Genomic DNA, 26941 nt, shown 5'->3' on the forward strand with positions numbered 1-26941 from the left:
CCTTTTTCAGCAGGATTTGCCAAGATCCAAGTACCTAGCCGAACCAAATCCAGACACTTAAAATCATGACTTTAGGTGACATAATTAATAAAAAAAATGTTCTATTTCCCCCCCCCCCCCTTTAGAACAGTAATTTGCATATGCAAACTAGTGTTCGGGATTTATCAAAATCTATTGTGGTTCAATATTACTATTTAAACAGTGCAGGTTCTCTTTCCACTGTAGACATTTGAACAATAAAATAATAAAGAGAAATAAATCCATGATCACATGGATACAGAATGTGACACCTTAGCAAATATCCCAATTGTCCCTGCACAGCCGTGTAGGGGAGTGTGTGTGTAGGTAGGTGTGTGTGTGTGTGTAGGTAGGTGTGTGTGTGAGGGAGTGCGCCCCAGTCTGGGTACAACGTCAGACCCTCTATCTAGAACATATGCCTCCATATGCACAGCAGGCTCAAGTCCCACAGATAACTACATCAAGCATGGGTCATATACAAGATAAAAGGCTTCTGCTTTGCAGGCATGTTCCATACAGCCGATAAATTCTATTTTTGGTCTGTAACACAACACCACTAAGGATCTATTATAAAAGTTACAGTTTTGTTACAGAGGTGCTTATTTTTATACGGATTCTACATTGGCAGTTCTGCAGGCTGCTGTGGCTATCAATCAGCTGGAATTATTTAATGCCAGCAGCGGTGTTACCCATAGCAACCGAAAAAAAATATTTTTGATCAGCCTGCTAAAAGCTAGAAAATGGAAAACAATTTCTGTGCATGCTATGGGCAACTGCACGGGGGCAAATCAGAACTTATGTTAGTAAATCCCAATAAGTGTAATGGTAACGTATTAATTAATAGACTGGAATTTGACGCTTCTTGTACCTCCAACTCAAGTTAGTTTGGAAGCTGTAAGAGAGGCCAGAGTAGGAGTGTGCAGTTGGACTCCACTGTGAGGCATCACGCTGTTTAGGGTAGATCACCACAAGCCACCCCCCTTTTACTATCTATGAGAATCCCACTGCCACTGACAATCATGTTTAATTTTCCATAAAAATATATTCATCCGTGGCTCAGTTAAAGAAGAAATTTTCTCTAAACGGACATTAGGCCAAATCTCAAAGCCAATGATAATCACGTGGTATTTTTACCAGTAGTGGATTTTCAACCCATCTCATTTGGTATCTGAATTATTGTTATCTGCATGGGGTCAAGTAAGGTGACTGCCTCCATAACATTTCTGATGATCTGACAGTCTTATTAAGAAATGCCCATCTGCCAACCAATATTTAACCATGTAGAGACCAAATTCATGCTTCTGACTCCATATGGCATTTAGCCATAATATGGAGCAGTAACCCCCAATCTGTGGCTTGGGAGCAATGTGGCCTCAAAACAGGTGTTTTGTTTTGAATTCCTGGCATAGAGGCAACTTTTGGTTACATAAATACCCTGTGTAACAGCAAACAGACCCTCCTGTAAGCTGCCAGTCCACATAGGGGCTACCAAGTAGCCAATTACAGCTCTTATTAGGGAACTCCCAGCAATTTTTTTAATGCACTTTTTTCATTTAAATGTGGCTCAAACGTATAAAAGCTTGGAGGGCCCCTGATATAAGGCATCACAATTAAACAGAAATCATCAGCAATATCCAAGCAACCTGAGAAAGGAAAAGAAGAAGAAAATATTGTACAACTGCTATAGGTAGCACAGGATAATGAAATCCATACGTCCTCTTTAATTAGTGGGGGGTATGGGTTTTAAATACAAAACTAATTAGAGGCATAGGCAGAGGGGTGTGGGAAAAATATGGCTCCCACTGGAACTGAATAAGCTCCGTTGAAAGTTGTAGTTTTCTAACAGCTGGAGTGCCAAAGGTTGTGTGTCCTTAAACAAACTGCTCCTATGAGCAGGGCTAGAGCTCAGGTGTGTGTGTGTGTACACACACACTGGAACCAAATATATAATTTTTTTCATTTTGTAAGTATTGTTAAGTTTTGTTTCCTTTAAAGGGACACGGGAAGGCAGCCAGCTGGAATGTGTAAGGACACACGGTTGCCTAAGGACAGGCCAAAGTAGAAGTGCAGTGCAATTCCCGGCCAGTCACAGTGAGGATGTGAGAGTGCGGTGCAGCTGTTTGGCACACAGTACATTCTGCTCCTTACACCCTGCTATCACCTCCTTAGGGCTGACAATTCTGTGACTAAGCAGGAGTTCATGACATGAAATCCAAGCAGAGTAACTCAAAGCTTCACAAAATCACCATTAACTCATGCAGGGACAACCACTCTCACACAACATAAAGCCACAGCATTTATTCTTCTATTTATTATGGAGAATCCTACAAGAATGCTTCCTCTGTGGCACCGCAAAGTTCTTAAAATGATTTCCATCCAAAAATATTTGCATAATACAAAAACACATCATTCTCAGCAATTTTTCCAACATACTCATATAAATAACTAAAACTATTGCAAATGCAAGTGACAATAATTTAATTCTCTCCACTGCTGGTTCTGACTCTTGAAACAATGTAGAAAAAGCTAGTGTCCTGGATGCAAACTGACCTCCATCACAATGTTTCAGGAATAAGAATGCGAAAACAGAAAGGGATAAACAAATATTGCTTTCAAAGAACTAGAAAACCACTGAGAGTTTAATGTATGTTCGAGAGTTACTTACAATTTTCACAGTGCAAAAGAGTTATGGGTGGGTCTCTCTAGCTTCTGTATATATGTTTATTAGTACTGGCCTTTTAATTTGAACACCCACTAGGAATGTGATGTCAGACTGGATTACATTCTAACATTCAGCCTCTATGGATTGCACAGGAATCAGTGTGTTTTAGACAATAAGTCAAAATGAATCAATTATCAACTGAAAATTGAAAAGTGAAAATTGAATACTGAGATCTTTAACAATGGCATTAATGCAACAAGAACTGGCCACAATTCAGCACAAGGAAGGAATGAGGAAAGTACAAAGATCAGCTGGGAAAAAATGAATGGAGCAGAATACCCACTTGTTTGGCATAGGCTTCATGAATGGCTTGTGCTTATTGTTTTAATCACAGAAGTTTGTTACTTCTCATGCTAAACAGGGCAAACAAGGATATTGAAGCTACTCCATGTTTGATCCCGATAAGGAATAAATTCTGTGTGCAAATTTACCCACAGCCCCCCGACCTAGATTCTGTTCCAAAGACAGAGCCATGTTTTTATGTAGTATGCTACCAAGTCTATAAAAACCCAGTGCTGTCTTTGTTCTGACCCCTGACTTTACTTAGAACCCACTTATGTGTCAAATAAACCTTACCTTCTTTTACCTCAAATGATTTTTGGTATCTGAAATTCCACAACAATCCTTATGAGGTAGATAATTAGATTATCAGTGCACAGATAATCCCCCCGCATAATGGACTCCTGCTAACAAAACAGCCACAATAAAGGGTGAAGGGAGAATGGTTGTAAAGTGGTAATCTAATCTAATGGAAGTACCAAACATGGAGTTGCTTCAGTTTCTCTGTTTGGCCAGAAAATATGTTCAGCACAAGCCCTATTCATTACACTCATGTTGAACAAGGGGGAATACTGTCCCTTTATTTTGGAAAAGCCCAGTTTCAGCCAAATCCAGCAAGGCAGCATATATAGGACCGTACAAGTCTGACGTGCCAGAATCCCCAGACTACACACTAGGGAATGTGCTTCCTTCCCTCATACACTATTTATTGATGCCGGTTTTGCTTGTGCAATAATGTGGAACTCCCTGCAGTGACAGGGACAATAAGGTACAGAGAGAACAAGTGCAGAGGCTCATGGGGGGAGGAAAAGCAGAATATTTCTGTGAATAACAGGCAGCAGTGGGAGCAAACTCAATACATTTAGAGCCTATATTGCTACATGTGGTATAACACATCCCTCATTTTCTGAGATGGGGTAGTGGGTGTATCTGTGTTAGCTATTTTAGGGGCATCTGTGGCACTAGGGGGCAGAACATGAGTGAATAATGCTACTGCAGGGGTGTGTGAATGCAAAGCAGGGGCTGTAATGATGGTAAAGCCGGAGGCTTAAGGCAACCAAGCAGCACACAGTGAAACAGCACAGACTTGTAAGCCAGGCTGACAATCATTGAATGTTACAAGGGAGATCACTCAGTGATCAATACTGTGCTATGGCACAACGGTCTGCGACTCAATCTGACAGCCTCCAGGGACTGCTGCTCCCAACAGCAATGCATGGTGCACCCAAAAGCCTGAAATTGCAGATAATGGTTACATTGGTGCTTCATGATAAAGGGCAGGCTAGTGTTCTCCTATAGGAACATAAACCAGTGTGAGATTGCACTGGCATAGGGAAAGGAGACAGCTGACAAAGAGGCACTGCAACCACCCAGGTTAATCCTGGTTCAAATGGAAGATTAAAAGGGACAGCTTCTGTATGTAGGGTGTGTATGTAACATTTCTCAAAGCAGCAAAAGTAATTCCCTACAGACAGAGTCCTGTATATCCAGAGAACCGTGTGCAGCAGAACTTCATGTTCTAACCACATACAGTATTCTGAGTGGGTGGGACTGGCGTGGGCTATCTAGGCACATATACACAATCCTTTGGCCTAATATGGTGCATGTTTTTGCCTGCTGGTGTCAGTGACAAATATCAGAGGGGCTACGGACACAAATTCCACAAAGAGTGACAAATCACCAAGCTCAGTGGAACTGATAATGGGACTAGATCTCTGCACACTAGAGTGTCAGAGCCACCTCGTAACTCAGTGGCTTTACAGAGCCTTTTCCACTTATCTTCCAAACCTTAATGTGATATGACCTATTTATGGAGAAATTAGATGACAGTACACAGATTTATCTGAACAAACCGTAAACATTATTTATATGAATCTATAAACATCCCTCAGAGCAGCCATATTATTAGACTCTTTCAGCAGCTTCATGGTACACTCAAACAATATCTATATAAATCTATTAGAGGTGCTGTGGCACTCATGCCTTACAACAAGGACTTGATCTGGACTGTCCAACTGGGAGCTCCATGGCACTTTATTGAATTTTAAAGCTGCAGCGTACACATGGGCACCCCAGACCTCCTTTTGGGGCATCATTATTGTAATACAATATTTTGCACAAACATGTACAGGTATGGGACCCCCGTATCTGGAAATCCATTATCAAGAAAACTCCAAATTTTGGGATGGCTAGACTACATTTTAATCAAATTCAGAACAATTTCCCTTTTTCTCTGCAATAATGAAAAGTGCTTTGTACTTGATGCTAACTAATTACTCCTTATTGGAGCTAAAACTCTCCTTTTGGGCATAATTATCATTGAAATTCATTTTTAATAAACTTATTAATGATCCAAATTATGGAAAGACCCTTTATCGAGAAAACCCCAGGTCCCATATCTTTACTATACAAAGTATCTAGAGGTATCTGCCTGGCGCCCCCTCATCATTGCACCCTAGGCAGGTCCCTCTTCTGCCTACCCCTAGTACCGGCCCTGATCTAGAGTGATGACAGATGTTGTAGGATACAGGTATGGCAAATACACATTCAACAGAAAGTTACAATTTCCCATAAATTTCTATTTAAGCAAGCAATTCACTTTTTATAAACCGTACTGGCGGTAAAAACCATGTTTACAATATGTACCCCAGGTACTGAATTACCAATATATTCCTTTAATTCTGCATAGCACTAATTTAGCAGACGGGAAGGGACCCTGCAGGAAGGGAAGGGCAGAATTCTGGCTGGTACAGAGGGGAGTATGTGGAAACTCAGCAGTCTGATCCCCTGGCGCCTTGCCCTGACCATGTTGGTTTTACAAAAACACACAAGCACACTATGAACACTGCAAAGCCCCTCACTCCGAGGCTGATATGCACAAGAGTATGTAACAAGGTCACATTAAATCTGTTTGCATGACACCTCCTAAAGTGTACCCTACAGATTTCCTGCCAAAACAAACCTCGCTGGCAACAGTATTGCTGGAGAGATAAAAAGGCCAGAAATGCTGAAATACAAGTCAGTGCTGCTGCGTCAGCTTCTTTACACGTGCATACAGGAAACTGGACTGGAACAGATAACACTCAGGCTCTGGAACAGTATTTTTACCCTTGAAACAGCTGTTTGTTATAATTTGATGAGCTTTCATAGAGGACTGTGGGTAATTATAGGGTCAGGTCAGAGAGCTTGCTTGTTTTGCCCTGTTCTCACAATGAAAAAAACTGAAAAACTAGCTCCTGGGTGGACTCCTGCCTGAGGAGCAGCAGTGTAACTCAGAACACCTGTTCATGGAATGCCAAGACCGCTAATGATTTCTCACATTGTGGCCCTTTCGTGCACACCACAGACCCGTGCCAAGAACACAGCACTACTTCATTAGCACAGCATCTTTTGCATGGCTGGATTTCTGCTGTTCAGACTTTATTGCAACTAGGAGAGTCAGGTACTTGCAGCCTCACACTGCTTCTTCCTGCTTTAAATAATATGGATTAGAAAGCAGCATTCATTTGCTCAAAAAAGGGACTTTTTTTTAGATGCAGAGAAAAGGAACTAGTTCATCTGAACATACTGATGGGCCTTTACATACTGTACAAGGAACAGGGGAATTGATAACCATAGTATAGTTACAGATGGGGACCTTGTTCAAAGACATTTATTGGGGGACCCACAAATTCTTACCACATTTACAACAAAAGATGTCCCTGCCAGTAGCTGATTGTGAGTGCACCTATTGCAACTGTGGTATTGCCAGACTTTGGAACGGCATTCCAATTGTCCAATATTCCTTGGACACTATCAATTTTGTCCACTTAAAAGGCAGCAATACATCATTTTTTCAATGCAAAGAATAGGGCATATGGTATGATACTTTGTGCCTAGGGTTGCCACCTTTTTCGGCTTTGAGATCCGGGCAGGGGGAAGGTCATGGGCAGGGCATGTGACGTTTTAGGGGTGGACATTAGGAGGCATTGGACATTAGGGGGCAGGGTTATAATGTGGTCGATCAGCAATAGGCTGACTGGCACATCGTTCAATTGAAAGTCCTTTCCCAATTTGCCAATCCAGATAGGGTGTTTTCACATGGACAGCCCCTCCAAAAACCAGGCTGCTTGGTGAAAACCAGACTGTTTTAATTAAGAAATATGTATTGTTTTGGTTATTTCTTGCACTAAATAGGGCAAAAGCTGTAGCTGGAAGTAATGTTGCAGTCTACTTCCAGTTCTTAAAAGCACAATAAAAACAAATAAGCAGACCACTTAGAAGCCTCTGTATAAACAAACCCCTTCCCCACAAAACAAAAACCAAAAGAAGTTCATTATATAGTGCGCTTCTCAGTGGACTGCAGAGTTGTTGGATTGTGCTACAGGAAGTACAATAGGACTTCTGTAAATTTCTTCAATTTCAGATTGTGCCCCGTTTAGCTCAAGAAATTACAAAAAGCAATTGCTTTTTGATATTAAATAAGTGTGTTCAGCACAGAATCAATGTTAAAATGAGGGTATATTGACACCCTTTAAAGATCCATATTCAAGTTCTGCCTGAACTGATGAAAATGAGAACAGTAATAGGAATATACCCCACCCCCCCCAAAAAAAATGGTACACATGTTTATTCCATGGAAATCTGTTTAAAGTAGCCACAAATGATGGGAAAGAAGCATACTGTAGTAAGATGGTACTTCTATTTAGGAATGTGGCTTCTTTTCCAAGTGCGCCAGTAATTACAGGCTTCCAATTGGCCACTACAGAAAATCACCACAACATCCTCTGTATGCTGCATGTTGAGAAGTGGAAAAACTCACCCAGCTGGATATGCAACAAGGCCAGTCTTTGGGTCGCATGATAGTCCTCTTCCAGCTGTCACTGTGATACCAAGTACCTTCTCTAGCGTCACCTGGCAGAGACAAAGGCACAAGTAAGCTGTCTAGCGAATGAATAAAGCAATTTTCTAGCCAGTATTATATTAGGAAATCCTAACATAAAAAAAATTTTTTCATTTCTCCAATACATTTTTCGCGTGAATGCAAGAAATCTGATCAATGCTAACCCCATGATCTGCAGAGCCTCCAAAACTTTAAAGGGAGAAGACAAATTGAGCTACTAGTAGCATCTACTTGTAGTGGCTACTAAAATAGACAATGCTGATCATTTACTGACGTACGTGTGTTTTAGCAGAAGCAATTCTCAGTATTGTCTATGGCAGGGTATTTTTTGGTGTTTAGTAGCTGTGAAAAAGTAGCTGCTACTAGTAGCTCTGTGTGTCTTCACCCTAAGAATCCATCATGTCTTTCTCTCGTGTGGCCAAAGGCAAGAATATTAAGTGTCTAAGGGCCATGGCAGACAAAGAGATTTGTTGCGGGCTTGAATGTAAGTCGCCGGTGGGCTGGCATATGCGGAAGAAAAATCACGGTACCGCATATGCCATCCCACCATCGATTTATATTCAAGCCGGTGGAATGGCATATCAGGGAGATTGTCGCAGTGCGAGTGCGCAACCACCTTATCTAAATTACTTTGCAGACAGGATTTCAGCTAAAGCCTAAAAGGAAATTCAACTTTTCTAAACCATGAACTCAAGCTTATTTACCAGGAGGTCCTTCCAACGGACACGAGGGCACCCACTCCGTTTAGAAGAAGGGAGGTTCCATTTAAATATTCGGAAAGGATTTTTTACTGTGAGAGCTGTGAAGTTGTGGAATTCCCTCCCCGAATCAGTCGTACTGGCTGATACATTATATAACTGTAAGAAGGGGCTGGATGGCTTATTAGCAAGTGAGGGAATACAGGGTTATGGGAGATAGCTCTTAGTATAAGTTGATCCAGGGACTGGTAGGTTATATATAGGCATTATGGTTGAACATGATGGACGTATGTCTTTTTTCAACCCAACTTACTATGATACTATGAAGCTATACACAGATCTCCATTTACTGCAATACTTGTAGTACAAAGATATTAGAATTAACCATGAGACCTGTGTAACAGCGATGAGACCTACAGCAGCCACTAACTTTCCCAGCACATGCCCTTTCGGAGCCCTTGGAAGTTCTTATGACCTGACATGCCATCAACTCTGGCCTGGCATTTCAATCTGAAAACAGTTTTTGGGCATTACTACAACACTTTGGCCTCATGACTTACATGGGGATGTAACCTTTTTGTAGGCTGTTCTCAGGCTCACTTACTCATTTCAAATTTCCTTAAGTACCATTTAAGCCACACACCTTTAATTAAAAGCCTTATGGTTGGTGGTGAGGTTATGAGGAACATCATAGTAATGCCAGGCAAGTAATATGGCCCAGGGGCACATCAGCTTCCTGACAGCAAAGAACATACTTGACTTGCTTCTACATGTGAAAGCCATTGGTTTTTTCTAAGAAAATACCCCTTCAAATCATATTGTCTCATTGTGAAAGTACTTGACTACACCCATGTTTTCCATATTAACTGCCATACTAGATCTACTGTGCAGATCTTAACATGCCATTTCATAGTATATTTTGGAAAAGCATGTAAACAGCTTGCAGCATGTTCTATACAAATATGAAAAACACAGCACTCCCATAGTAAAAAGGTTTAATGAGCCACTACAACTATTACATGAGTTTCTAATAAAGCCATAATGACCTCTTTTTAATTGTAAATAATTAGTAAATGCTATAATAGTGCTAAAATGACTGTCTCTCATCCCCAGTCTTCTCTCTAGATTCAAAACAGCAGTCTAAGTCGCCAATACGAAAAAAGCCATTGTCACTGGCTGAACTACATTAGTTAAATCAATGTAAGCTCTATTGAGCAGGGTCCTTCATTCCTTTTTAATATATAATTTATATGCTTGATATTAACATAATTCTATTGAACAGCATTGCAAATTATGTTAGTGTTTTATAAAAAGTGTTAATAATAATGCCATGGGAGTCATTCGGTGTATAAACCCTTTAAAATGGCTATATTCTGCACGGAAGGTTTATAGACAGACAGGGGTCCCCTTACAACTGCAGCCAAAAGGTGTGCCAGCTGGGACCTTTGTTGCTGAATGGTGCATTCCTCTACTCAGAGCTTCTAAACCCTAGTTCTGACCAATGCAGTTCTGCTACTATTGGGTGCAGTCTTTCACAATTAGCTTGCACAGTAGCTGCTAAGCCAATGGGATGCTGTGGGCATATCCCAGCCCATCCAAGACATCTTATGCACACAAGGCTATTTAAAGCCTTATGGGAGCAGGTCACAACAGATATATCCCAGTCTACTTATATCACTGGCACAGTGGCCCAGCCAGGGGCAGCAAAAGCCCACCGCAGACTACATTTCAATTGTTTTAAATTTTGGTGGGTTTATATCTGCAAGGAAAAAAAAAAGTTTAAACAGCATGGATGCATGGAACACTACTCTAGTAGCCAGAAGGGTTAGGTGTGTGAAGAACAGACTGAGGGGAAGAGTTTTGAGAAACAAATAAATGCAATATGCCTAAAGGAACCCTGACAACTCCCCCCATAGAATAAAGGTTAACAAGCTTTTTTTCCAGTCGCTCCTCCAACCCCACGGCAATGTCGATACCACAAATGGAATCCTCTTTCAGATCTAATGGCATTAAATGACCAAACTAAGAAACAAGGGAGAGGGGGTTGGGGTCATGGGCAGAGACAAACAAATGAGCTTTGAATGTAGGTCACTTCAATTAGCAGCAGTCTGTATTGAGAAAAAGGGCTAGCTCAGAGTGGGTTACTGATCCAAAAGAATGGAGCAGTATCATGAATATCAAAAAGGTCAAGTGCTGCTGGCATGGTCAGGCCCTATGCAAAGTGCTGACTGTAAAGCACACTCTACACAGGCTGCAAGCAAAGACATTTCCAACAGCATGCATAGCTATTTATCCTCTGGAATGCTTTAGCCTGCAGGTACCTACATTCAACGCTCTTTTTAACATATGAAATATATTTAATATATGTAGTCAATAACAAACACAGAATATAATCTTGCTGATAAAAACAAGTCCAATTTGTCAAAAAGAATCTAATTCTAAAGTTTCTGCTCATTAAAGCTTAACAATCGCTCACTTAGAGACAATTTGGTCACAGTATGGCACTGTTCTATTAGGGTCTACAGAAGACATTCAAGAGTCAAAACCAAGTTAACAAGGCTCCAGTGGCTAAGTAAGTCTGCTCATATTTACCAGAACATTCAGAGGAAAATAAATTGGTAAATCCCGCTTATAAAAATTTGATAATTTTCAATGAATAACGTGATCTTTGTCTTGCACAGTGCAAAAACAACTATAAAGCCCCGTTCTGAAACCAAAGAGATGCACATGAGGGGAATATTTACATAAATGTTGAAAACCAACTATGTTAAAAGCTTAGGCTAGGGCCAGACAAAAAATCAGTAGCCTTAAAAAAAATTGAAAAGCCCTTTTGATAACACATTGTGGGGCTAGCAGAGCTTAGGGAGGCCCAGGTACATTTGCTGGTAAATTATATAAATAGAAGCCACACACACACACGCATGTTGCTGGGAAATGGCCATCCAAGCATTTTGTAGCTACATGTACATATATAATACTAGCCAAGTTACAGCTAATGACTGCAGTTCTAGGACTGACATCACTGACCATCATGCTTACCTGCATACTGAAAACTGTGCTCACCTATGAAGATGAATAATCACTGTTCTGATGAAGCCATATGTAATCTATTGCCTTTCTATATATAGGGGTAAGTCCGTTAACATTGTGAGCACTGAATCAGACTGGAACATTTTTAAATCTCATGGTACATGAGGATAGGGTATGTGTTACAGAAACTTGGTGGCAGCATTTTGTATTTGGCTCATGTGTGCAAGAATACTAGAGAGATCTGCCCTTGGGTAATGCAGGACCCTATAGTAATCAGACCAAAAACAGCAGCAGTCAGGAGACATCAATCCACCTGGCACTACTTCCCACAGTTCTGTACTGGAGATACCCTGCTTAAAGCATTTGTAGCTGCGACCACAGCTCAAACACTTATCTCCAATACTGTGTATTAAGCGCCTGACAATGAGATCATCAAGGACTAGTCCATATTTCTTAATAATGATATAAAAATTGGAGAGCATGAAGAAACTTAACCCTCCTAAACCTTACTATCATTATTTAAAGCAAATAAGGAAAGGGGGATTTATAAAGCACATTAATACTACTTGGGCCAGCCCAACTGACTGAATGTCTATCTTTAATGTACAGTATTCTGGCTAAGATAATACAGAACGGAAGTGTGCTGGTGCATGAGGTCTCTAATGAGAGTGATAATGATACTTTCACATCATGTATGTTACAGTAGATCAGATGACATGAAGCCAGTGGATTGTACTAAACTACTGACTGTAGCTTAAATTAGTTGGAAGCATTCGATAATTCAGATATGGGCCCTGTTAAATAAATCCAATAGGATCGTTTTACCCTCAATAAGGATTTATCAGATCTTATTTGACAGTCGTCCCATAATTCTGAGCTTTCTGGATACTGGGTTTACAGATAGCCAATCTCATACCTGTAATTCAAAGAAGCGTATTTCTAATGTGTGTATTGCCACAATACACGAGCATCAAATTATAGATACATGTATTATTCTTGTTCCAGTCTAATAAAATGTTTACTGCTCAGAGAACTGACTTTATGAGCTATAGATGGAGCACAGCCTGGAACTTCTGGGAAATGTACAGCATGGTGCAATGTTATGCCTGATAGACACACACACACACACACACACACACACACACACTGAAACAAATCCATATGTACTTTAGTGGGGCCAACTGATCCTGTGAATGAATACATATTCATGGAGTGGTCTACTAAAGGGTTAACTATTATGAGATCCAATTAATGTTTTTCAAAATCCCTATATTATTTTTTCTACTGGACTTGTGTAATAAAACCCCAATAGCTACTGCAGATTGAAGTCTCATAGAGGTTCTATTACTAATACATGTGCCTTGTAATCGGAGAGAACAGTAACATTTTGTACCCAGCCAAATGTCCAGCACAGAGGACACAGCATTCATTCATGTGCTTTATGTGATTGCTAGTTAGTGAAAATGTTCTTATGGGATTGCCAGATTCCCTGGAATTGAGATCAGAGCTGCTAGCTCCTGCCACAGATCTACAGGAGGTCGGCCAAGAGATATGCAGGGAAACAAGTTTAGCTGAAAAGCATAGCATAATATTTGCTCCAAAAATGAATATACAATAGTTCCTCTGATTTGGGACAGGCTTCACAAATATATCACTATTCTATGGCATTATTAATAAAACACAATAAATATATATATATTAGAGTATATTAGAGTCTATTAGAGTACTGCATTCATTCTTATACATTCATTCCCTGTACCCATTATTCAGGAGCCAAACAGAGGCAACACATTGGCCAATACTTGTTAACTGATTGTCCAGCAGCTCAGAGGGACAGATACCATACAATAGCAATAAATGCTATGGCCAAATATCATGTTCTTGTAATTATGCCCGACAGAATGAGAGATCAGAACTCCGGTTCCACTCACTAACCTGCCAATGCACCACGTGCACTGATCAACAGGGTGGTCCTACAGCATCTAGGCTAGTACATAATGCCGAAAAGGCACAACAGGTATGGGACCTGTTATCCAGGAAACCTTGGGTTTTCTGGATAAGGGGTCTTTTAATAATTGGATCACTATACCCTAAGTCTACTAAAAAAAATCATCAACCCAATAGAATTTTTTTGCCTCCAATAAGGATTAATTATATCTTAGTTGGGATCAAGTACAAGGTACTGTTTTATTATTACAGAGAAAAAGGAAATCCATTTTAAGAATGAATTATTTGCCTAAAATTGACTCTATGGAATATGGCCTTCCCATAATAGGCCTCTAGATAATAGAGGCTTTATTATTCACCCATATTTATAAAATAAAATAAATAACTGTATAAATTAAACATGCAAGTAAACAGAACAGCCAATACAAGAGGTAAAGAAGGCCCTGCACAAAATAACTTACAATATAAAAGATACCTCAAGTATAAACACAGGAAATGAAACACAGATGAACCCCACTACTACATGAAAAAGCAGGATATAGTAAGAAAGAGCTACTTTGCCATCTAACCCATATAGCGTGTAGCCTCTAACAGTAGCTTATGCCAGCCCGTGCTCAGCAGCCTGGATATAATGTGCTACATACAGACATAGGCCAGCAGTCGATGGAGAGAAAATGCAAGGCACACACAAAATATTCCCTTGGGGAACATTAAATGTTATTGCACAGTTCACGGAACCAAACTGTTACTATGCAGAATTCCTCATTAACCCCTGAGAAACCAGCGGGGCCAACCATGTTTAGTCTGTTTGAACAGCAACCATTTATGGTTACCGCTTTACTGGGATCTTTTATTTTATACATTACATTATATAATTAGAGACGGTCACATCACGGCTGAGCAGTTCCATTACACGAGCCTTCTGCTGACCTTGATGTGCAAACATAATTTTGTTTATCATTGGCTGAATCCCTCTAGGGAAGCACAGAATACACGAAGCACATGGACTATTTGAATACTTCTTTGCCCTATCCTTGCTAGCCATTACAAGAAACAGAAGCAGGTGGAAATGGCAAGTTACAAAACTGCAGCTTGTCACACAGTGGCAGCTTTATCAAAACCACCAAATGAGGGGTTGTATACCCGGGGGCCACTGACACGATCATGTGGGGTTTTAACTGTACCCAGATCCTCCAAGCAATCCATTGAACTTCAGGGTAATGGCAGATGGGATGTTTTGTTGCTCCTGTGCTTAACCCTTTTACTGCCAGCTGTTTTGGTCAAAGCGGAACTTGTATTGCCAGACAGTTTTTGAACATTTTGCACTGTTTCACTTTAGGGGCCTTTCCTCGGGGGGACTTTTAGTTTACCCAGGAAAACAATATATAGTTTTTTTCAGAACAACCTAAGCTTTCAAAATATGGTAGAATTTTTGTGTAATTCCAATTCTGTAACAAGATATAGGCTTCTAAATGTCTAAAAATGCAAAAAAAAAAATCAAATTTTCCATAATATAATCACATATACTAGAAACAAAAATTATTTTATGCACGAATATACAACTGATTTGGAAAGTCCCATGTCTCCTGAACTTGCCAATACCAAATATATATAGTTTTATGGAGATTTCTCACTTGTATAGGTCAAAAACTCCCAGCAGTACACTACTACAAATTTCCAAAGCACTGCTCCAGAAAGCTGCATACTTTAGATTTCAAGGCCAAAAATTCCACTAACAGAAGGTTTATCCCAGAAAATTGTACATTTTTGGAAAGAACAGATTCTGGGGAATACAGAATAGGCATAACTGTCTGTCTACTCCAAACTATCAAGTCACAATGCTTTCCTAAAATTATTGGTTTTTATCAAAATTTTTGATTTTTTTTAAAAATCGCTTCAAAGCTTCCAGTCTATAGTATCTTATCTCCTACAGGTCATAAAGTAACCAAATAAAACACCCTTAATTTGAACGCCAGGGGTCCACTGAACAGTTTGATGCCCAATATGTATAGGTTTACCTAAGTATGTGGCATGTAGGGGCCCCAATGTGAACATACCCCATATGTACTGTCATTTCTATCATTTCAGCTCCTGCAAAATCAACACATTTACATCATTATATGTGGGATAAAGCTAGTAAAAAGTACGCTCACCCCAGAAAGTCATATTTTTGGAAAGTACACATTCCCCCGAATCTAAAATGGGTACCCATGTCTTTCTACTCCAAAGTACCAAGCCGCACAGCTTTTCTAAAGTTAGCAAATTTGATGACATTTCCAAAAATCCCCTCAAAGCTTCCACTTTGAAGCATCTTATCTCCCACATAGCATTAGGTACCAAGATAAAACACCCTGAATTTGAACACCAGGGGTCCACTGAACAGTTTGATGCCCAATATGTATAGGTTTACCTAAGTATGTGGCATGTAGGGGCCCCAATGTGAACATACCCCCATATGTACTGTCAGTTCTGTCATTTCAGCTTCTGCAAAATCAACACATTTACATCATTATATGTGGGATAAAGATAGTAAAAAGTACGCTCACCCCAGAAAGTCATATATTTTTGGAAAGTACACATTCCCCTGAATCTAAAATGGGTACCCATGTCTTTCTACTCCAAAGTACCAAGCCGCACAGCTTTTCTAAAGTTAGCAATTTTGATGACATTTCCAAAAATCCCCTCAAAGCTTCCACTTTGCAGCATCTTATCTCCCACATAGCATTAGGTACCAAGATAAAACACCCTAAATATGAACGCCAGGGGTCCACTGAACAGTTTGATGCCCAATATGTATAGGTTTACCTAAGTATGTGGCATGTAGGGGCCCCAATGGGAACATACCCCCATATGATCTATCATTTCAGCTCCTGCAAAATCAACACATTTACATCCTTTATGTGGGATAATGCTACAAAAAAGTATGCTCACCCCAGAAAGCCATATATTTTTGGAAAGTACACATCCCCCCGAATCTATGATGGGTAAACATTTCTTCTTGCTTCAAAAGTACCAAGCTGTAAAGCTTTCCTAAGTTTGCAGATTTATATGACATTTCGAAAATCGCATAAAAATGTTGCAATTTGCCGCATTTATCTCTCACAATTTCTTGATAAAGATCAGATAAAGACAAATCACCCAAAATAGGAACACCAGAGGCCTACTGAACAGTTTGATGCCCAATATGCATAGATATACCAAAGTCTGCGGTATGTACTGAACCCAAAATGAAAATACAGCATAAGGATTTCTCGCCTGCCAGCTCAGCTTTTGCACACAGAGCCCCCTGTCAGTGTATTATGTGCCAAAACTTCCCCTAACTATACAGATCCCCCACAAAACCATATATTTTTGGAAAGTACACATTCTGACAAATCCAACAAGGGTAAAGAGTCCTTTCTACACCAAAGTACCAATCTGCAGAGCTTTCCTCAAGTTATTGGTTTTTATGACATTTCAGAAAATCGCCTAAAAATGTTGCAATTTGCCGCATTTATCTCACACAATTTCTTGCGTACAAAAGCAAGTCACCCCAAATAGGAACACCAGAGGCCTACTGAACAGTTTGATGCCCAATATGCATAGATATACCAAAGTCTGCAGTATGTACTGAACCCAAAATGAAAATAGCGCATAAGGATTTCTCGCCTGCCAGCTCAGCTTTTGCACACAGAGCCCCCTGTCAGCGTATTATGTGCAGTAACCCCCCTAACTATACCGAGACCCCCACAAAACCATATATTTTTGGAAAGTACACATTCTGATGAATTCAAAATAGGTAAAGTTATTTTTGTACACCAAAGTTACACCTGGCAAAGCTACGCTAAAAACAGATTAGGAACACATATACAGGGATAAAAATGCAATAAAACCACAAAAATTGTGCAAATCAGTGAAACAACAAAATAAGTCACATGACAGTGTAATTAGAGGTCAGAATATCTGATCCAATAGTCACGCTGTCAAAATAAACAGTTTTTAGGTAAAAGAAACTAAAAACAAAGTGGTAAAATGAAAAAAAAAAAAAAAAAGTGTTTGTGTATACATGTGTGTACATGTGTAAAAGTTGTGTGATAGTGTGTATATGAGTGTAAATAAGTGTAAATAAGTGTATAAAAGTGTGAAAAATGAAAAAAAAAAAAAAACAAACAAAAAAAAAATGCTAAAATGTGTGCTGTAAGTGTGTGTAAATGTATGTAAGTGTGTATAAATGTATGTAAAAGTGTGTGTAAGTGTATAAATGGGAAAAAAAAGAATAATACTCCTTACCTGTCCTGAAGACCGATCTCCTCCTCCTTCAGTGGCGCCGGCGCTGGGGGAGAGAGAGGAAGCAGGAAGCAGCAGACGCGATGCGATCGCGTCTGCTGCTTCCTGGAGGGTCCTGCACATGCCGCCGCTGCAGAGAGAAGACCTTAAACACCAACGACGTATGGGACACGTCATTGGCGTTTAAGGCCTTTTACTGCCAGCACGTATGCCATACGTGCTTGGCAGTAAAAGAGTTAATGGAGAACTGAATCCTAAAAAAATAATATTTTTAGGCTATATGCCATATTTTATATACTTAACCCTTTTGCACCAGCCTTAAGGTTCAGCATTTCTATAGTAGTAATGATCCAGTTCTTCTAAGCCATATATGTCAAACACAAGGCCCGGGGGCCAAATCAGTTTCCATTTTCCTCACATAGTAACTAAGACTAAGGGGTATATTTATCATGCTGTGTAAAAAGTGGAGTGAAGAATTACCAGTAATGTTGCCCAAGGCAACCAATCAGTAATCAGATATCAACAGTAGCAAAGCATCTATTGGCTGCTATAAGCAACATCACCGGTAATGTCTTACTCCACTTTCTACACATTTTGATAAATATACCCCTTAATATCTTACGAAGTATATTAATAAAAAATTTGGCCCGCGACTTAGCCTGTGTTTTAGATTTCGGCCCCCTTATGTGATTGAGTTTGACACCCCTGTTCTAAGCTGTCCCAGGGGGGGTCACCATACTAAAATCTGTTAGAAGTGTCTGCGACACAGCACAGGCTCAGTGGGCTCTGAGCAGCTGTTGAAAAGCTAAGCTTAGGGGTCATCGCAAAATTATCAAGCAGAAAATGATGTTGGTCTGTAATATAAGTTGATGCAACAGGGTGATAATTAAATTCTAATGCTAATTGCACTGGCTTCTGAGCTGCCATGTAGTAATTAACTGTATTAATTACTAATCAGTCTTATATTGTGACATTTATACTCTATATATACAGTATATTGTGAGTCGGCCCCTAAGCTCAGTAAGTGAGAGCAGCACAGAGCATATGCAGTAAATCAGTAGAAAAGAAGATGGGGAGCTACTGGGGCAGGGAAGATCTGTGCCTCCAAAGGGCTGTGGTTGCCCTGGGCTGGTACAAAAGCCCCAAACTAATCTCCCGCTGTGCCACTGCCCTTAGGCTAAACGGTTACTCTGCTCTAAATCCCAAGAGTGCCCAGGTACAAAAGCAAGCATTTATCTTAAACCTCTACAAGCCCCACCCACAGCTGGTGTTAAGAGAGAATATATAGCAGAGATATAGAAGAATTATCTGACATCCAAGAAACCACACTACATACAACAGATAGCATTGCTGCCTGGCATAGAAGCAGCTAGTTGTTGTGGCTACAGAAATAGACAATGCTGATCATTTACTGAGGTGGGATCAAGTACTAGGTATTGTTTTATTATTACAGAACAAAAAGGAAACCATTGTTAAAAAATTTGAATTATTTGATTAAAATGGAGTCTATGGGAGATGGTTATTTCGTAATTTGGAACTTTCTGAATAAACTGAATATAAATCAGTGGTTTTGTACTCGCAAGCAATTGTTGTACAGGGCAATGAAGGTCGGTGTGGGGAATTTTTGATCCACACTTAAATGAGAACAATAAGCCAAATGCCAGAAATTGCCCCATTTTCCACAGCCCTAAAAAGACTCAACCATCATAAATCAAAAAATGTTTCATTTGTGCATGAGAATAAGATACCAAGGCAAATGAATTGGGAAGCCTAAGGGGCACCTGCCCAGTTTCAGAAGCTGGGAAGAGCTTTGCTGGTCCTCAAGCAAAAAAACAAACGCTATTACACCGTATGTAGCCATTCAATAAGTAGCGTGCCACTTATCCACTTCCATGTTATATTAGTTTGCTGCTAGGGGGTCCAATACATGCATGCGTAGAGCACCAGGGAAGAAAGTGGGGAGATCTTCGTGTTCAGAAATAGTAGGCAATGTTCCATTTTAAGAAGTGGTAACTTCAGATGTTAGCACTGCTTAAGACATAAATCACAATACATTCTAGCCTATTCTTATAGTAGAACTCCCCCTCCTACAGAATGGACACATGGATACGTATGGTCATTACTTCAACCCCCAGTGAAAACTAAGAAGCCTTCCTCCCAAAGCTTGCTCACTGCATGTACAGAGATGCTATTCCCATGCATTCTAACATGAATACTAATGATAAGCAGAGATGTACCAAGATATTATCATAGGACCAGGCTTATCCTGAAACGACTGTTTAAAAGTACGATTTGTCCATCAATGAAAATGACATTTTGAAGCAATATCATCTAGGAACACTACCTGCTTGGCCCTGCTAACAATTGAATAATGGGCAAATTTCATTGCTAATGACAAAAATTATCGAAACTGCCGGATCAATTTTCTGACCAATGTTGGATGAAAAACTGCTACACTCTACACAATACAATAATATGACGGTTTTGTCAGATAGCACTGAAATTGGTGGTTAGAGAGAGAAAAATCTTATGTGTATGGCCAGCTTTATCAGACACAGTGGGTCACTGCATTCAGTCTACTGTATGTTTGGTTGCTGAGATGCAGACAGATTAAGTGATGTGTCCTAGGTTACAAGGAGTGGACACATTTACAATGTACAGGAATAGAAGCCCATGTCTGTTGACTTAAATAGTGAGTCATTTTACAAATAAATAAAAATTTAAGAAAAGGATGAAAGTAAAATGGAATAACCGCCGACACCTGATCTCCTAATGTCCCAGGCACAATAAAAAGGGAAAACCCCATTGTCAGGCAAGTTTGTGCTGAAGTTTAAATGACGCTGCTCTGTGAGTTACCAAAATATGATCAGAATGTTGAAAAAGAAAACATTTTGGAATTTATTTTGATTAGGCGATTTGATTTTGCCAGAACCCACATTAACCTGCGTGTGTATTTAACACCCAATCAGAGTGCCTGGGCTCCAGCAACATCCGATCTTTTCTTTCATCATTGCCTGGACTGGGCCTAATATTTCTAGTAACCCCCACTGAGGGAAGATGCCTGAATAAAGGCCAACAGCAGGCAGATTTATTACTGCTCAAGCTTGCATGCACATTTCATATTCCGTGTGCTTTGATAGTTGCTTAGGGAATCCGCAGAAGTTTAGAAATGCCTGTTTCTATAGCAACTTTAAATCTCAAACATTATGATGTGCTCTGACTAAGTAGCCTGCAACAAGAGTTGGGCCTGGAAACAATGCACTGTTTTCAATTGTGTTTTTCAGATAGGAACACTCAATATATGCTATTCTACATACAGATTTAGGATTAGAGCTTTTGTTATTTCACAGGAGGAAACAGAACATAATCAAATACATTCACTACACTGCTGCCTGGCGAGGCCTTTGGGTAATGTAGAAGAACAAACCTTTAACACCACAGTACATTTGCGGCAATTGTTATACTGGATAGGCAGCTGTGCCAGGACTACACTGTGGCAGGCATGAACATCTGCAAGGTTCTTTCTTGTAAACGGCTACCAGATGAGGGTGTACCCAGGGTTGGCAAGTGTAAGCGGCTACCAGATGAGGGTGTACCCAGAGTTGGCAGTGTAAGCGGCTACCAGATGAGGGTGTACCCAGAGTGGGCAGTGTAAGCGGCTACCAGATGAGGGTGTACCCAGAGTTAACAGTCACTTGATCACAAGTCAAAACTCCCATCTGTGACTGTCATAAGTAAAAGCAAGCAAGCACAAACATAAGGAACTTAAGGAACTTACACAGACTTCCTATTGTCTAAAATAGACACACCAGTAGTGGGACAATTATTGTCAAACTAAACATAAAAGCCCTCTGTGTAACTGTGCCGACAGACAGGAAGAGATGACAGGAAGGGATAGGAAGACACATATACCACGGATAAGAAGAACAAAAACTTTACAGCACAGGATCAAATGAAGGTGCATTCTCACACCTGCCTGCAAATAACGTGCAAGCCACTGTCACCCATTCAAAATCATTTGCTTCCCCTAATTACTTCCTTCTGCGTCTATGCCAAATGTGCCCGCTGTTTGCACAACACACCACGTGTGTGTGTGTGAAAATCCCTGAGAGCAATGGTGCCAAGTACCTGGTCCTCATAACGTTTCTCTGCATTAGGTTAAATCAAACCTAGCACTCCTTGCGTGGCTTATTGGCTACTCTAAGTCATGGCCAACTACACCCATGAAACACTCACATAAAAATTGACTAAGCAGTCATGTAAGGCTGGTTACATATACAGCTCTGGGTCATTTACTGCACTAACAAATTGAGACTATGGTGGCAGTCATGCAGCTATTAGCAAAGAAAGGTAGAGCTAAGTGGCGCATCTATATGGCTTCACTAAATAAAGAACAAGTCAGTGCTACTGTTTTGTATCAAAACAAAACTGCAGCAACCCACTGGCCCAGTGGGCTATTAATTCAATTATAATTGGCAGAATGGAAGGGCCTGGTTGATCTGTGTGAGGCTACCTCTAATGAGCTGACAAAGTTCTTCCAATCTTGTGTACTGAGGGGGAAAACTAAATTTTCTGCAAACAAAATATTACAAAACAAATATGTAAAGCACACACCTACATATACACACACATACACACAAACACTAAGCAGTTAGTCTACAAGTTCCACAGATCTAAGGGACTAAAAAAAAAGGCCATACACGTGCAGATTTAAGCTGCAGATTTGAGTCCTTCAGACTGATTCGGCAGCTTCTCTGCCCGTATCTGGGACCCCATCAGACGGGCCTCCCCGACCAACATCTGGCTAAAAATCTGCCACATGTCGATTGGGCAGGCATGATTTTCTCATCGGACAGAGCACAGCAACGCCTCATTAATGTGGTCCTTACTTCGACGACTCCTATCCCCTACATTATAATGCAATCATTTGGCCCTAGGGCAAACAATATGAATAGAACAATATCACCCACCTTAGGTGGTTATATTGGGGCAAGATCTGCTCATTTGATGACCTTGCCAAACGAGCAAATCTTATAGTGTATGGGCTCCTTATTACATCAATTACATTTAAAGAACATTACCCTTGTGCTAGAACGGAGGCCTTCTTTTGTACGTTAGCACCCCTGCAAGCGGAACTCAGACACATAAGTGTTTATTGCACAGAAGCACTTTGACACTTCATGGTAAATGGATGCTAAACAAAAGCACCCAACCTGTACATTCCAACAGGCACCACACTAAAGCACCATGCTGTACAGCAAATATACATTATACAAACAGAGGGCCTAACAACCAATTTGCAAAACCCTATTCAGCACAAGCACTAATGTACTATTGGCACAGAATGAAGAAACCCCCCTTGCAGGTACCACAGTGCAGGTCTCATAATTCAAATTTCTGTTTCTTCAAAAGCAATATTTCTCATGTATTCATTTTCTCTAAACAGATCACGGCAAGGCTTTGCCCCTTCCCTTCCTAGAACCACTGTTTAGATTAGATGATATCAAACAGGACTGATATTAGAACTACAGGTAATTCTCCAGGGCCTATTATAGTTAAATACTGGGGGAACAAGTAGAACATTGATCACCATCAAAGCAAACCAGAATGCCATTCGTGAACCAACAAATACCCAATATTAGAGGCAAGGTTAGAAAGAGTCACATGCAATTTCCTTATGAAGACCACTCTATGCAGAATAACTAGCAACTTTCCTATAGAAAGCTTTGCATTGAATTCTACATTTGTCCTCCTGTTAAGGCCAGCATAACTCTTAGATGCAAGCAAATAGAACTTGAATCACATCATCCAGTCTGAATTTGAACCAGACACCAGCAGTTTGCTGTGAACTCTGCAGTATATTAGGACTATTTAAGCAGATAGCTAAAGGATAAAGCATTGAACCAGAACCCTTGCTTTCAGGTAAGCTTAGTCTTCTCACCGTTTACCATCATCTTGCCTGTATAATCTCCAGCTTTAGCTCTGTATTCTGGTACCTGATTCATGCTCTGGTCCAGTCCTTTGTTGACAGTATTCCTTTAACATTTCCTAATGGAAACCTGAAGTCTAGAAGTCAACTTCACAAGCCAAGAACTGGTTTAGAATTAATTACAGAACTTCCTTTTAATTACAATTATCTATTGCAGAAGTACACTTGATTGTGTTACAGGTCCTGACCCATAGGTTAAGAAACCATGCTGTATGTCAGTCACAGGGATGCAATATAATATTTTAAATGGCTGGCCCATATGGACACAGAGGGGTTTTCTAGCACTGATTAAACCAATTTGCTGCATAGTTACTGCTACAGTGTGAGAGCGGAGACTTTATCCCAGCACACTGTGCTTGAGCCATCAGAAATCAGTTGGACGGATGGCTACATTAGTTGGACCTTTTTGCAATGTAGCAGTCTGCACATAGGAAATACAGAAGATACAGTAGATATCGGGTACTTAAGACAACAGCTTTAAGCATATTTAGTTATGTTTCTGATTATAAACTTCCTGCAGCCTGCAGTATAAATGATTCATTTGTATCGAGTTACTACTGCAGTCACGTTCTATTCGCATAGAAGTCCTCTTACATGGTATTTTTTTATTTTTCATTATTAATGAGTCACATACAAATTTAACCAGTAGTGGGCATTTTTGCTGATATATACCTTTTTCAAAGGCTCCTCTTTGAATTACGCCTGAATAACTAGTGCAAAACTTTACATTGACATAGCTCTCCTAGATTTCTACCAGCTAGGCAGGGCTATAGGAATTCTCTATAGAACAGTTGATTTAATGGGCTGGGAAACAAGCTCTCTGATACACAGGTCATGCTTTAGCAGTTAATACTGTGGTGAATACTGCTAGAGAAGACCTTTTGCTTGTATAACTCTCTATTTTCAAACCCCTGAAGCAGTTAGAATGTAACCAACTGAGCTGCTTTCACTGTTTATGGTCAGTTTGATTCCCCAAAATCTAATTCCGTCCAGAACAGTCCAATATGGAATGTTTTAACACAGGGATCCCCAACCTTTTTTGCTTGTGAGCCACATTCAGACATAAAACGGGTTGATGAGACACAGAGGCATGAAAAAGGGTTCTTCGGGGGTGCCAAGAAAGAACTGTGATTGGCTATTTGGTAGCCCCACGTGACTGCTGTCCTTTGTCTTCCAACCTATGGTTTCCTATACCACGTAATTTCTTTCTTACCTTCTAATCCCAACTCGCATCTAAATCCTCTTCATGCCCAGTGTTATTTCTTTAATCTTTCCCTCTCCATCACTCCTCATATAAAACAGAAAACAATGTAACTTTAACCTACAGAGTACATCTATTCACTACACAAGGTGGCACCAAAATTCTAATTTGCTTTTTAGGTCAATAATTCACTTCTTTCCCTCAACAGTCTATAATGAATTCCATTGGCAGGCTCATACACCTCACCAACTACTTTCTACAAGCACTCTGGCTTCCACTACCTTCAGGATTAAATTAAAATTGCTGACACAGATGTTGAAAGAAGCTCACAACTCTGCCCCACCCTATTTCTGTGAATTTATCTTATGCTCCCGGTGAATGCTTCTTCATGACATCTCTTATGGCGGCCATACACAGTACGATCTGATTGTTTCGCGAGGTCGCAAAACGAGCAGATGTTTTCCTAATCTTCTCCCGATATGCCCACCTAAAGTGGCCAATATTGGGCTAATAAAATGGGGGATATATGGGCCGTCAGACAGACGACCATTTTAACAAGCAAATGCACCCCTGATGCAACAAGAAAATCAAACCTGCCCCACTGAGATCTGGACGACTTAAGACCAGATATGGGTTGGCTAGGCCTATCGGTATCCAAATATATCGTATTTGGATAGTCACATAAGCCCCTGACCCAGTACAAGCCATAATGTAGATGTTGAAAAAATAGTTCCCATATTGCTAACAAGCCAGTTGACTTCGGATACAGATAATTTTAATGTGCCAAAGTTTAAATAAAAGAATCTGATTAGGTTCCTGCCCACTGCCCCACTAAACCAAACAATTGTGTAGAAGCATTTCCAAGAGTTAGAGTGCCATGTAGCACATAGTGTAAAGAGGAGCTAGCCTGTAGGCTGCCAGCAATAGCCATCTGCCACCAACACACACAGCCAAATCCCATTACCATAACCTGTGCCAATTGAAAGATCTATTCACCCAATATAAAAAGCCCATAATCCAATAATGTGTGGACCTTTGGCACATCTGATGTAGCTCATCTACTTAATATACAAGCTCAAAGACTCTTGTATGTTAAATGGCACTCAAGTAACATTTCATTCAATGAAGGTGGGCATCCTACTGCAGAATTTTTAAAACCTTTAGATTCTAGCCAGTGGAATGGCATTGTGGGGAGATTAGTCGCCCTGTGTACCCCTGCCCTTAGGCTACTTGTCACAGATACTACACCAGGAAATACCCTGCCATAGACGTAGAGACAATTATCAGTATGATCAGCATTGTATATTTTAGTAGCCATAACAAGTAGCCGCTACTAGTAGCTCTGTGTGTCTTCACCCTTAAGGGCAGTGGCACACGGGGAGATTAGTCACCCATGATAACCCTTCGCTATTGTGGGCAACTAATCTCCCAGACATGCCATCCCACCGGCAAGAATGTAAATCGCCGGTGGGGTGGCATACACATTGCTTTGGTTCCCCCACAAGGAGGTGTGTGCCAACTCCTTAAAGAAGTAGACAAGTATCAGATCTGAGTACCAGTACCAGTGACCGAGTTGAAAGCCACCAGAACTGCTTTACAGCTCTGCCTTTTCATTTGGGCAAACAAGTTAATCACTTGGCTGCCCATGGGCGCAGTCCACATCCACAGTCTGATGCTGTCCATGGCTGAATAATATCTGATTGGAAATTAGCAGTTTATTCCATAACAGGAAACACTATACAAAATAATTGACCGACATACTGCCCTGTAACTGCCAGCTGCTGCATTGCCCAGAAATGCCCAATCCCAATAAAAGAAAAAAGAACCTGAAAATGTTGGCAGCAAATCACATGTGAATCAACCACTGTCAATCTAAGACAATTAAGTGGTTAAAAGTATATAATGTTAC

The 26941-nt window shown here is 40.3% G+C and overlaps 1 protein-coding gene across 4 annotated transcripts in view; it reads right to left on the reverse strand.

Moving 5' to 3' along the window:
- Window positions 1–26941, reverse strand: part of mapkbp1 (mitogen-activated protein kinase binding protein 1) — an 83029-nt gene that overhangs the window by 41060 nt on the left and 15028 nt on the right. For all 4 annotated transcript variants that reach the window (XM_031892033.1, XM_031892034.1, XM_002933721.5 and 1 more), the window contains exon 3: window positions 7821–7912. In XM_031892033.1, the coding sequence (XP_031747893.1) occupies window positions 7821–7912 (92 nt within the window). The remainder of the gene's footprint in view (window positions 1–7820; window positions 7913–26941) is intronic.

This window comes from Xenopus tropicalis, chromosome 8, assembly GCF_000004195.4.
Source record: "Xenopus tropicalis strain Nigerian chromosome 8, UCB_Xtro_10.0, whole genome shotgun sequence".
NCBI classification, from domain to species: Eukaryota; Metazoa; Chordata; class Amphibia; order Anura; family Pipidae; genus Xenopus; species Xenopus tropicalis.